The sequence below is a fragment of the Sceloporus occidentalis genome, unplaced genomic scaffold (genome assembly GCF_023333645.1).
Source record: "Sceloporus occidentalis isolate IW3139 unplaced genomic scaffold, rSceOcc1.0.p SCAF_4, whole genome shotgun sequence".
NCBI lineage: Eukaryota > Metazoa > Chordata > Lepidosauria > Squamata > Phrynosomatidae > Sceloporus > Sceloporus occidentalis.
In genome coordinates this window covers 74,952,706-74,966,453 of record NW_028316984.1, presented here as the reverse complement: position 1 = coordinate 74,966,453, position 13,748 = coordinate 74,952,706, and the positions used below count along the sequence as shown (strand labels likewise).

General features: G+C 38.9%; 1 protein-coding gene across 1 annotated transcript in view; it reads left to right on the top strand.

Annotated features, from left to right (window-relative positions):
• CYP27C1 (cytochrome P450 family 27 subfamily C member 1) overlaps positions 1-13,427 on the top strand; it is a 33,085-nt gene extending 19,658 nt beyond the window's left edge. Inside the window, exons 4-9 of the mRNA XM_089523349.1 lie at positions 12-221; positions 1,812-1,975; positions 4,691-4,857; positions 10,910-10,988; positions 11,925-12,128; positions 13,178-13,427. Coding sequence (XP_089379475.1) covers positions 12-221; positions 1,812-1,975; positions 4,691-4,857; positions 10,910-10,988; positions 11,925-12,128; positions 13,178-13,294 — 941 coding nt within the window. The 3' untranslated portion in view covers positions 13,295-13,427. The remainder of the gene's footprint in view (positions 1-11; positions 222-1,811; positions 1,976-4,690; positions 4,858-10,909; positions 10,989-11,924; positions 12,129-13,177) is intronic.
• The last annotated feature ends 321 nt before the right edge of the window (positions 13,428-13,748 follow it).

Sequence of the window (13,748 nt, the reverse complement as noted above, 5' to 3'; positions counted from 1 at the left end):
TTCCTGTGCAGGTGTGGCAACTGTTCTGTATGAGTGCCGCTTGGGGTGTCTGGAAAGTGACATCCCTCAGAACACTGCTGAATACATTGAAGCACTGGAGTTGATGTTCAGTAGTTTCAAAACTACCATGTATGCAGGAGCAATTCCCAAATGGCTTCGTCCAATTATACCAAAACCTTGGAGAGAATTCTGTAGGTCATGGGACGGACTCTTTAAATTCAGTAAGTTTTAAAAAAAATATATAACATCTGACTTATAAACAAAACAAAAAAATAATAATACTTTACTTATAATATAAAGTTTAACTATTTGAATGTGATTTGTTTTTCTTTGTCCGGCATGACACAGGAATCAGAAGAACTCAGTCCATGTATGACTGATTATGGATTTCTTTAAGAAAATAATCTAATATGAAATCCTAGGTCTGTGTAGGAAAAGCTAAGGTTTGCGGTTTTTAACAAGGATGGGAATTGTGTGCCCCTTCTGATATTGTTGGATTACAATTTCCAGCAGCCTTAACCAGCATAACCAGTGGTGAGGAATGCTTGGAGCTGTAGTTCAACAGCATCTGGAGGGTAACACAATTCTCATACCAGGTTTATAACAGGAGATTTCTGACAATAAATGACTCATTTATTGACTCAGCAAATGACTTAGCTGTGAAAATGTGTACGGTATTGATACAACAACTGGTATACTACTTGAAGTGCTTGTTAACTGCTGAAAAAGTCAGGATTACATAATTGCACAAAGAATTGTTTGTCCATATTCCTAGTCTATAGTTTGCATCACTTGTTTTTGTTATTGGAAAATATTGTGTTCTAATAATATACAGTTGCACCTCTATTTTCAAGGAGGACCTGTTCCAGACACCCCCCCCCCAGTAAAAATATAAAATTGCTGATATTCAAGCCCCATTTGCTGTAATGGCAGTGCGTCCCTATGGGCACTTGCGGGCGCACACCTCATTTTGTCCTCCTCCATTTGCCACCTGCAAACGGGTGAGGGATGTGGGTTCTGTGTCCACAGAAATGGAGGGACAACTGTAATACCTTTGGTTTTTCCATAATCAGAAAGTAACATCACATTCTATCTCCATTTTCCATATTCAGACATAACATTCTGATAATCCATTTGCAGACAAGGACTAGAAACATGATGTGAAATGGGAACAAGAGCACTTGCATGCTCTCCTTCCTTCTTGCATACAGATTCCCTTCTCCAGTTCCAGGTTTCCTTTTTCCAGTGTTGCAAACTATGTCAGCACTGTAAATTTTCATTGGGCAAACTTTAATTAATTAAGATTAATCTCTGAATTATGATGTGAGATCATGATCTGAAATGGAAAGAATAAGAAATGAAGGAGGGTATATAAGAGGGGAATTGCGTAATACTTTCAGACTCCCTCACTTTTAACACAGCGGTTTAGACTTAAATCCAGTAGCCAAACCTGCTACTTCTTCTACAATGTTATATACTTATCAGCAAGTTTAATGGCCATGCAATATGTTTTCTGCTCTGCAATTTGGTATATATCAGAGGAGTAGAATGGATGCCTTTAATGTGCCTCACCAAAAAGACCAATTTACTTATGTGGGTTAGGTCAGTTGTCTAATAAGCATTTGCATTAGGCTATTAGCATTTGAAGAAGTTTGGTATTACATAGAGAGGTGCATTTTTTTTCTTTCAAAATGTGAAATCTGTATTGAATAGAGTATCCCTTGTTGGTTTGTGGCCATCACATTACAAATGAGAAATAACAGCATGAGATGTGAAATATCAGTAATTAACTTTTCCTTTTCTCCACAAAGGTCAAATTCATGTTGACAACAAATTAAATGACATAAAATCCCATTTAGACCAAGGAGAAGAGATAAAAGGTGGACTTCTCACAACTCTGCTTCAAAGTAAAGAGCTCACGGTGGAAGAAATCTATGCCAACATGACAGAAATGCTTTTGGCTGGGGTTGATACAGTAAGTTCAGTGTTGCTGCTTTTAATATTAAGAGCAGGAGTAGTAATTTATTAGTGTAATTGCTGGTTTTGGTCAATGGACAATCCCCTGAAGTGGGTTTGTGTTGGGGAAATCAAGAGGCTATTTTAGGTACATTTTGCTTCTTAAGTTTCAACAAACCATTACACTGAGAAGAGGCCTGATATGCATTCCCTGTTTTATGCCTCTTACCTCTTAGTTTGTGTTGGATGAAATGAGAATGAGGGAACCCCATATATCTAAAATAGGGTTGCCAGTTTGGGACTATCTCATGCCCTGAGATTTCAAGGTCAAACCTTTAGACCTGGAGACCCCTTTGAGATGTCACAGGGGGGAGGCAGTCCCTGTATGGTGTCATTAAACCTGGTATATTCAAATAAAAATGACCAAGTTTTTTTATGATTCTAACAGACACACCCACACCCTCCACTACCTCTTTAAGGAAATGCTCTCACCTTGCCCTGAGATCTGGCAATCTAAACCCAAGATCTCCCTCCTCCTGCAAGTCAGAATCTGCCTCCAGATGTTGTTGAAATGCTAAGTCTGAGCAGCCCTAGCCAACAGAGACAGTGGTAAAGAGTACAGAGATTTCCAGTTAAACATTTGGAGGGCTACACTATTGCCACTTGCTCCATAAACAGTTAAATGGAAAGAAATGTCAGACTCTCACACTGGTAATGTCTCTTCTCATATCTGACACTAATTTGATAGATCTGTAAATCTGGACTCATCAGCAGAGATGTAAATGAATGTCACAATTAGACAGTGATTCTATAAACCTATGGCTGAAATTTGAGAAAAAACAGTCTGAAGTAGCAAAACGGGATTATAAAAGATAATTGAATAGAGAATGTGCAAATATTTGGTGTTATCAATTGTGATTATTTTTATTTATAGGGAAGTGTATGACAGAGCAGTGATTTACAATCTTTGGTCTTCCAGAGGTTTTGGGCTTCAGTTTCCAGGTTCCTCATATGGTGCATACTATCTGAAACCCTGAGAGTTGCAGTCTAAAATATCTAGAGGATCAGAGTTTGAGAACCAGTGTGTTAGACCTTTTAAGCCTGTCTCTCCAGTCAAATTTATAGATGCATGGTTATGAGATTATTTAATGTTATTATAAATATGAATGAAAATATTTCTTGAATGTTAAGCATGCTTTTTAAAAAAAATATTCTCCAGAAGCTATTCTCAGGCGCTTTGGATTTCCACAGAGTGTAATCAAGTGCACCAGATCTTTCCATTCTCTACATTCTAGGCATAAATATCCACTTAGACTTGAAACAGGTTCATTTCAACCTGAATTGACAATGCCTCATGCCATCATAGCCTTTGTCAGTTAGTTTTCATTCATATCTACCTATTCACCTGGCAATTACCAATCTGTATCTTTAGAGAGGAATTATCTACTATATGAAAAGAAGCATAAAAGAACTAGCCTCCCAGTGCTGATTTATAATGTAAAAACTATAGACATATAAAAGGATTATCAGAGACTTTGAACAGAATAGAGCAAGCAGCTGTTACTTGGCTTCAAAACACTTCAGATATTTAAGCACAGTGCCAGTTTTGAAGAGGATGTGAAGGAGCTGGGAACCTGAGAGGAGACACTGTTTAGACCACAATAACTTCTCATGTAGTTAGGTGCAGCTGCGAGCTTCTAGTCAAGAGAGAAAGAGAGCGAGAGAGCCCAGAGATGGGTTTCTGAGAGAAACAATAATGCAGAACAAACTGAAAGATGGAATGACGGACTGTGGATAGAAATACCCAGATATTTACCCTACTTGCTGAGGCAGGGGAAAGAAAATTAAAATGTCTTAGGCCTGTTACAGACTGCCAGAATAAAGCTGCTTTGGGTCTCTTTGGAGGTATGCTATTTGAATGATGCATGGGTCCTAAAGCAGCTTTATTTTGGCAGTCTGTAACAGGCCTTAGTCAACTTCACCCTAAATATGTGATAGCTATTCTGATAAATATTAAAATAGTATGCATACCTATACATTCCAATAATACATACTTGTAGAAATGGAAATAAGAAAGAAAGGAAATTACTGTACTTCCATGATGACTATTAAGAAAAATATACATCCAAAATGGAAGTGTGGGAAATTAAAGATGGCAACTTTCCTTTAGTTTCAGTAATATGTGGCATCATTTACAATATAGTCAAAGAGTAGTAAAGAAATATGACTGTAGATTAATATCTGTTTGCCATACAACACCAAGCTGTCAGTATTGGCCTTTGACTATCTTTGGCCATATGCATGCAGTACTTGAGAGCCAGCATTGTGCATTGGTTTGAGTGTGGAAGCCAGCATTCAAATCCCTGCTCAGCTATGGAAGTTCAGTGGGTAACACTGGGCAACCATATTCTCTCACCTTCAGAGGAAGGCAATGGCAAACCCCTCTGGATAAATATTGCCAAGAAAAACGCATGATAGTATCACTGAAAACTGAAGTCTACTTGAAGGCACATAACAACAGTGAAGTACCTAGGAACATTGGTTCCAGAAAGATGTTGCCTTCTCTCTTAAGAAACACCCTATTTCCCAGCTGCAGTAAATAATTGAAATAGAAACCATAGTTCCTTCAAGGATTATATTTTAATTTGCAGCAAGTTCCACTGCTTCTTTACATTACTTGTGCAAATAGTATTACTTTTTCTCTCTTACTAGTCCTGTCTTTTCTTTCTCTTAGACTTCATTCACTTTATCCTGGGCAACATACATGTTAGCAAAGCATCCAGAAGTGCAGCATTCTGTCTATAAAGAGATAGTCCATAACTTGGGGAAGGATAAAGTCCCTGATGCAGATGATATCCCCAATCTGCCAATGACCAGAGCCCTTCTCAAAGAAACCTTAAGGTAAGTGCAGCAAAACTTTTCACAAAGCCCTTTGACCTTTCTTATTTCAATGTATCTTTCTGCTTAAAGTACATCGCAATGGCCATATTCCCCAGCATATTTTTCCCACACTGGAACTTTACAGATATCCAGAAATATAATGTTAAGTTCTTTAGCTTTGAAACGTGCTTTATGGATACATATCTATTCACATTTTTGTGGTAAGCTCCACTGAGGTTAATCGGACTTACTTCTAAATAAACACTTAATGGATTGGTCTGGAAGTTAGTTGAATGTAATAGAATTGCTAATGGATGACATTAGAGCCCAGACTCTGATTCCTGTTTTGCATAAGTCATCAAAGAATAGATGTAAGAAAGATATAAAGACAAGTTACAAAGAAACCACTATTCAGATTACTTGCTTCCATGTCAGAGAGGAAAAAGCAAGACTTCAGTTTAAAGGTAGGGATGTAAATCTTTGGTCATTTGCTTCTTATGTGCAATAATGGCTAGTTTTCTCCCTTCTGGAAAAGACTAAGAGTTTTGGCACTTTTTTGACTGTTTTTAAAAAAACTCCAGAGGTTTTTTTGTAAAAAAACCCCAACAACAATTGTGCAAAAAAGGATTTTTTTTAACTCAAAGCATTTTTATTGTGCAGAAAATGCCATAAATATGTGCATAATAACTATTTTATGTTCAAACATGTTTTGTGTAAATCCAAGTTATTTTGAACAACAACACAAAACCCACCTTTTACTTTTCCAATCCTGATTTCAGCTTCAAATTTAATCTTTCCCAGAAAGGGAGATTATCGGGGTGAACTAACCTGCAAGGGGGGGTATAACTCTTCATTTAGCCCTTTAATACTCTCTCCCACCCACTGTCTTTAATTCATCTTAGAGCTCTTAGCAAAGTTGTAGTCTCATATAGAAATCAGAACTTTAAATGGATAGGTCAGCTCATTATACCTGTTTTGCAAATGGATAAACTGATGTAGAAAATATATTGTTAAAACAGAAGGCAGAGCCTGAGTCAGAACTGTGGAGTTTCTCACATTGTTCTCATGTCTGAAGGTATAGCTAGAGTGGGTCTTCTTCAAACATTAACTGTACTAAGCACTGGGCCTGCGCTCACACTGGATTGTTGCTTCTAATTACTCAGGCACAAACCTTAACCTCAATGACAGCTAGAGATTAATATAACAGTCCTGTGCATCTTAACTTAAATGAAACCCAGTTTGTCAGATAACTACATTTTCTTTTATTCCTTTTTCAAAGTGTTAGGCCAAATAGGCCTAACTAGTGACAGTGTTTGGACAACCAAGCTGTAGCTAAATATCCTGGGATGTGCACAAACATTATGCATCAGCTCTTTGACCCTTTCTCTCTCAAACATTGTCGATCGGTAACAAATTTCAAAAATACCATAGTTTTAAAAAAGCATTTCTTGCATATGTCAATGATTAATTTTATCCAGAGCTCAAACTTTGTTTGAGTATGGCCCATTTGAGTATGGTCCTAAAAGGATTCTAGTACGTCCTGAGGACATACAAAATGGCGATGCCCGTTCTACACGGGTGCCGTTCTACACGGGCGCCATGATTTTGACGTCACGGACGCGTAGCGCCCACACGTTGCATGACGGAAGTGATGCCACGAGTACACAGCTAGCGACTCGCAGTGCCACTTCCAGGGCGCAAAAAGAAGTGCCATTTTGGGGCTTCTTTTTGTTGCGTCCAGGAACCGCGCGGTTTGACCGCTGCGGTTCCCGGATGCAGCAACCGGCAGCGCTGGCAGAGCGCCCTTCTTGGGCGCTCTGTAATACACCACAAATTGGAAACTCTCATTTCCTTTTACTAAATGAGTTGCATGATCTTTGAGCATCTATGCTCACTAGACGGGTCAGGTGCCAAAGAAGGCACCTTTAATAGCTGTGTAATAGTAAAAAATCAACAGAGCCAATGTGGTGTAGTGATTTGAGCATTGGACTAGGACATTAGGAGATTAGGGTTCAAATTCACATTTGAGCATGAAAGCCCACTAGGTGACCTCGGGCAAGTCACACTCTCATCCTCAGAGGAAGGCAAGGGCAAACCCAGTGGATAAATTTTGCCAAGAAAATGGCACAATAATTTCCCCTTAGGGTTGCCATAAGTAAGCAGTGACTTGAAGGAACATGACAACAACAAATAGGAAAAGATGCATATTTTATAGTTGTGTTGAAGTGGGAAGAGCAGATTTGTAGCTCTCATAACTTTATGAAATTCCATTTTATTCTCTTTCAGAATTCTCTTTACTGGGTGAGATAGACATTAAACAAATAAAGAGAATAAATGAATTTGGCCAACCTAATGCTTCCCCTTCCTTTTCTTCCTCTTTAATGTGTAATTAAACAATATTGACAACTTCAACTTTATCTGTTGAACTAACTGTGGTTTCTTGTTAAATTTGTTAAATATTGTTAATTTTAATTCTTGTTAAATCTTCTAACTGGGATGAAAAAAACCAAGGGCTAACATAGACCAGCAGAAAGGGTGGCTTGAAGTTGCCCCTTCCATAGGTGGATTGGAGTCATGGCAACTGCATACCACAATCCCAATCCACCTTGAAGACACCAGAAAGTAGCGACAATGACATGGCTGGAAGTTGCACCCATGCCATGGCTGGAACTTGGCTTCATGATGCTCCAGCAGCATGCGGTGGGTAAATGCCATATTGCCAGAGCATCATGAAGGTGCCCGCATATAAACAGCCAGGTGGGCTTGGGAGCATGCAATGTGTAAACACCTTGCTCCCAAGCCACCTGGACGGCAGCGCAAAAGGGCCATCTGTTTTGGCCCTAAGTTAGAATCAACATACAATTTGACAAAGTTTTTTTTTTTTAAATGACCATAGTACAAGTCACAACTTCCTAACAGGGGAAGTAAAATAAAAACTTTGTGTCTCCTTTGGTGTGTAAAGAAAGGGGAGCACATGAACCTAAAACCCATATAGACTTCTTCTTAGTGTTACTGCTTTTCATTGCATCTGAACCAGGCTAAGGGCAGGTCTACACTGGTCAGAAAGTCTGATCTGCTCCTGGAGTATTCTGGCCTCGAAGCTGCCCCAAATTTCCTGTTACCTGAGCACTCCAGAGTGACACTCAATGATTGTCTACACACATGCCCCACTGTGACACCTGCCGCTGCCGCCACTGAGATCAACAATGAGGCACCCAGCATTGATCACATGGTTGGATGCCTTGTTGTGATGAGGAGTGATTTATGCCACTGGCAGCACTGATGGGCAGCACACTGGGATGGACAGCTACCTGGGATTGCTAAGGAGCACTCTGGAGTTTCTGGGAAGATCTGGACTAAATTTAAGGGAGGGATGGCTGGATTCACTGCATAAATGCTTTTCCCACATGAAGACTGTCTGTAGTGATATTGGGCCTTTGGTCCTGCCCTGTGTGGACAGGGTGATGTTAGGGTTAGTTGGTGTAATAGCATTGGTGATGGGAGCAGTGCAATGGTGGCAGTGCCAGCTATAAAATGGGAGCAGGCACAGCAGTGCCAACAATTCTCACTGTTGGGAGAAAGGATCTTCTCAAGAGGGAGTAGGACAGTGTTCTTGTCTGACTGCAATGCCCTTCTCTGCTCTCCCTTTGCTGCCACTGTGCATTGCTACAAAACTGTATCACACCTATATGATGACCAAGGGGATCACCAAGGATATCAGCATAAACTACTAATGGGATTCCTGCCTTTGTCTCCAACAACAGCTAGCCAGTTCCCCCCAGAGGGATTACCAGCAAGGGAAGATGGATAGAACCATTCCATACCCTTTTTTTTGCTGGCAAAGAGGCTCAGAGATGTATTGCTTTTCAACATAGAAGTTGCTTTTTAACCAGTCTAATCGTTGGGCCCAAACAGACAGGCCAAAATAAAGCTGCTTCAGGCCACTTTGGAAATGTGCTGTTTAAATGACACATACATCCTAAGAGGTGGGAAGCTGCATGAAAGCCAGCTTTTGCGCAGCTTCTAGCCTCTTAAGATGTGTTTGTCATTTAAACAGAACACTTCCAAAGTGGCCTGAAGCAGCTTTATTTTGGCCTGTCTGTGCAGGCCCATAATTGACAAACCTATTAGCCATAAATCAGGATAATCCTTTTTTTTGAAAAAAAAAAACTCTTATTGTAGTAGCGATTATATTACCAAGTAGCTATGACAGAAAGGTAGATTACAAATTTTACACACCCAAAGCCAAACCACATACTGCATGAGGTGACACTTTATGTATATCCAATCAGTTTTATCATGTGATCTCATGTTTTAGTGATTTAGGAGAAAGCTAAATGTTTTTTGTTCACTCTGTCCACACCATTCATCCTTTTAAAAATCTCTCTCATACCCATCATGACATCACCAAATCCTGTGCAGACTGGATTTAGCACAAAGGGAACTCACAGAAAACCAAGGCACAACAACAAATTAAGGAAATGTATTTATTTATGCGCTCTCTCTCTCTCTCTCTCTCTCTCTCTCTCTCTGTATGTGTGAGTGTGAGATAGTTATTTACAGGCAAGTGTCTTATTTGGGGAAATATATAAGAATGAACAAAAAATAATAATTTAAAAACTTGCCCTAGCTACACACATCAGTAGTATAGGTGGACTCTCATGCTACAGAATCATAAACATACAGAGTGCAATGCTGTGCATATCTTGCCCAATGTAAATGGTTAGCACAATTAAACAGCACAAATACAGGCAAATTGCACTGAGCAAGATATGCACTTTTACCCAGGGAAACCATGTTAGGTGAGACTATTAATCCAGAGACCATGGGGCATGAACTTTTCAGCAGAGATGTGCATGAAGCTTCTCGGAGCTGTTTCCAAAAATCTAGTACTCATGGGGAAATAATAGGATGACTGACATCGGATGTATCCACAGTGTACAGCTACAGCAGTTTGAAACTATTTTAATTGGTTTGATCCTGTGGAATCCTGGTTTTTGTTGTTTGGTAAGATGTTAACGTTCTCTGTTAGAGAGCTGTAGTGGTTTAATGCAGAGGAGTGGACTAGACCTTTCTAGCAGAGAATTTTAAGCACTTCCCTAAATGACAAAACCCAGTATTCCAAAAGAAGGAGCCAAGGAAATTAAACTGGTATCAAATTGTAATTATACATCTTAGGCCTCCTCATAGATGCAGGTATTGATAATGGAAATGTACAAGCTGCAAACATTGAGAGGTATGTAGGAAATTATAGAATTGCTGAAATTGAACTGCCTTAACCATTCAGAATTTAAAACTAATAATTCACTTTCTCTTACACACTCACACTAACCCATACCCCTGAAATGTTTAATTACAGGTGGTACTTCTTGAGAAATAGTTTTAATATTAAGCAGGGCAGTGCAGACGATTTCCTATAAGAATCCATCAGTTATAAATAAAGAGAGCCAGCATGGCATGGTGGTCTGAATGCTGGACTATGACTCTGGAGACCAGGGTTTGAATTTCTGCTCAGCTTTGAAACCCAGTGAGTGACCTTGGGCAAGTCACACTCTCTCAGCCTCAGGGGGAGGTAATGGCAAACTCCCTTTGAACCAGTCTTGCCAAGAAAGCCCCATGAACCTTAGGGTCAACACAAGCTGCAAACAACTTGAAGGTGCACAACAACAACATAAAATATATTTTAAACATTTTTTGTTTGGAGGACTATTTATGCATTTTCCCATCACCCTTCTTATGGTTGAACACTACTCAAAACAACTCAGCTAGCATTTGATTGCCAGGTCACCAAGTTCTGAGAACCCTCTTGGAATTTGAAAGCTTGTTTAGCTTAACCATTCTAAACTGGTGTATCTCAGACTTGCTACTTCCTTTTTCAGATCATTAATGCAAAAGTTGAATAGTAGGAGTCCTGAGACAGATCCTTGGCAGCTCTCCTACCTACGCTATATTATTGAAAATGTTTGCTTATTCCTTTCTGCTGTGTTTCCTACATTTATCTATGCATTTCAAAAAAGTCTTTAAAAATTGTAATGTTACAGGCATTGAATATCTAATAGACACTTGTTTGTAGATTATTTCCAGTATTACCAGGAAATGGCAGAGTAACCCAGAAAGATATGATTGTTGGAGGATACTTGATACCTAAAGGGGTAAGTTTTGTAATGGGTTTGTGAAAGGAAGATGTTGCATGATTTCCTTGAGGGTATGCCTTTACAGATACTGGCTTATCAGTGAAAGCCCCGATTTAGTCATGTGAGATCATTAACTTAAATCTGAAACTCAGGATATCTTGCTTTACATTCCAAAATACTGTGAAGCATTTATTGAGCTCTCATCTTAAAAAAAAGCAACACTATTAGGGACTAAATTTATCTCTTAGTAAAGCACTTGTTAAAGATAACTGAGTTCTTGGAAGCAATTAAACCTCTTATGTTTACACAGAATGACTACCATAATAATGATATCTGACCCAAATAATAATCTCTTTAATCGTTTCTAAAGTGAAAATAAATAAATAAAAATCCATTGCAGCTTTACTCTATTAACTGGAAAATACAGCAGAATTACATATTAGTAGAATTGCTCCTTACATAAGAACAAAAAAGGCAAATTCAGTTTTTATAAATTATAAAATATTGCGACATTTTCCATGCAAAACAAATGATTATTTTAATAATAAATTATTAAACAATGTCATAGGTTACAACCCTCCCCCAATTACCTACATTTTCAAAGAGTATGAAAGCTCTTTAAGGTGGATGTAATTAATCTGATTACAGTTGTAACAGTCATTGTTTCTCAATCAGGAATTCTTATCAGAATACAAGGACTTTTTGTGGTTTTAAAAACCAACAATATGACATAAATTTATGCTTTGTCTTTGGTTAATATTTTAGTTTATCTGATGAAATTCGAACTTCAGGACCAATGGCACTTTGTTCCCCTTGTGAATAGTAATATAATAAAAAGTTTCATTGTATTGTAATGACTTAATATTCATATAATTTCAAATGACTTCATATTGTTATAAGTAGTCTATACACATGTGGGTTTAATACACTGTGGATTCATATTTGTTTCCTCAGACCCAACTGGCCCTATGTCATTATGCTACATCATATCAAGAAGAGAATTTCCCATCAGCAAATGAGTTCCAACCTGATCGTTGGCTAAGGAAAAGCAACATGGACAGAGTGGATAATTTTGGTTCCATTCCTTTTGGTTATGGCATTCGGAGTTGTATAGGAAAGAGAATTGCTGAACTGGAAATTCACCTTGCACTAATACAGGTATGCATTTAAAATAAAGACATAGACCAAGATGCTAGATAAGGTAATCAGTTAAGTATACAATGAGCCCTCATTATCCACTGGGTTTGGTTCCAGGACCTCCTGTGGATAACAAAATACATGGATGCTCAAGCACCGTTAAATACAACGGCATAGTAAAATCGTGTCTCTTATGTAAAATGGCAAAATCAAGGTCTGCTTTTTAGATTTTATATACACACGCACACGCACATTCTAGCCATGGATGGTTGAATCCATGGATGTGGAGGGCTGGCTGCACTTAAATAAAGTAGCATCTCCCAACCCCACAATCTTGACTCACCAGGTAACGTTTGCTGGGGGGGGGGGGTGTCTCTTTTCTTCTTGATCCAGATTCAGCAGTGAAGCTTCCACCCTCCCCTATCGGCAATCTCCAGTGTGACAATCAGAAGTAGGACCTGTATCACAATTGCTCACAATGGAGATCTTATGGGAGGGAGCTGGAAACATCAGACTGCTGTGTCTCAATCAAAAGGAGAACAGACCCCTCTTGTTTACAGCATTGCTGGCCTGTCAGGGATTCGTCCCAACTCCCCACTGAGAGGAGTGGGGGAGGCCATTTTATTTGGCCCATGCAGAGAGGGCCCAAGACAACATTCTGGCTCCTTTACCTCAATTTAAAAGGGGGGGGGGGGAATGTATGCACTAGCATATTTTAGACTCAGTTGAGAATTTGTTGCTGTGGAAAAGGTGTTCTCAATCTCTCGTCCTCCAAATGTTTTTGACCTCACTTCTCAGAACCTCTGAGTGTTGTCTCTGCTAGCTGGAGCTTCATGATGTTAAAATCAATAACATATGAAGGACCAGTGATTGAGAAGCACTGCTCAGGAGGTTAAAGGTGTTGTTTCAGGAAGATACTGTACATCATAGTCCCTTGCTATCATTAGGCAGTATTGTTCTTGTGTTCCAACATTTTCACAGATTTTTATGAGATGTAGGCTGCCAGACTGTCACTTACCTCTTACATAGCTTTTGTTAATCTTGTGTCATTTCATTTCTCTCCCTTCCAGCTCCTTCAGAATTTTGAAATAAAAATTTCTCCAAAAACTAAACCAGTTTGTGCCAAAACCCATGGACTATTGACTCCTGCAGACTCCATCAATGTGAAATTTGCAGACAGGAAGTGAGAGAAGGGACTTCAGGAAGCTCTCCAGCGTGACCTATGACTGAAAGGTGCTGAAGATTCTTTAAGCCAGTATGAGATTTCTGTAAACTAGCGTTAGATACTTATCTAGAGGTTTGTCTGTCCTTCCAACACCATGCCACTCCATAGAATATTAAGCACTCATTAAAATAATTTCTTTTTTCTGGTTAGAATCCAGTTTATTCTGGAAGCTACAGAAAGACAATAGAAAGAATCAAATTACTTTAATCACATTTCCCCAACGGTGGAGTATTTACAGACAACATATCATTGCATTCCTTTCCTATGAGTTTCCCTAGAGACTCATTTTGTAGCAATCACAGAATATACTTAAGTTCCAGCAAAAGACTGTGGTTACTTTATCACTTCCAACTTCTTTCTATTGTCAGGCAAATGAAGTGATAAGATGCTATTCATGAGCTAAATAGTAATGGATT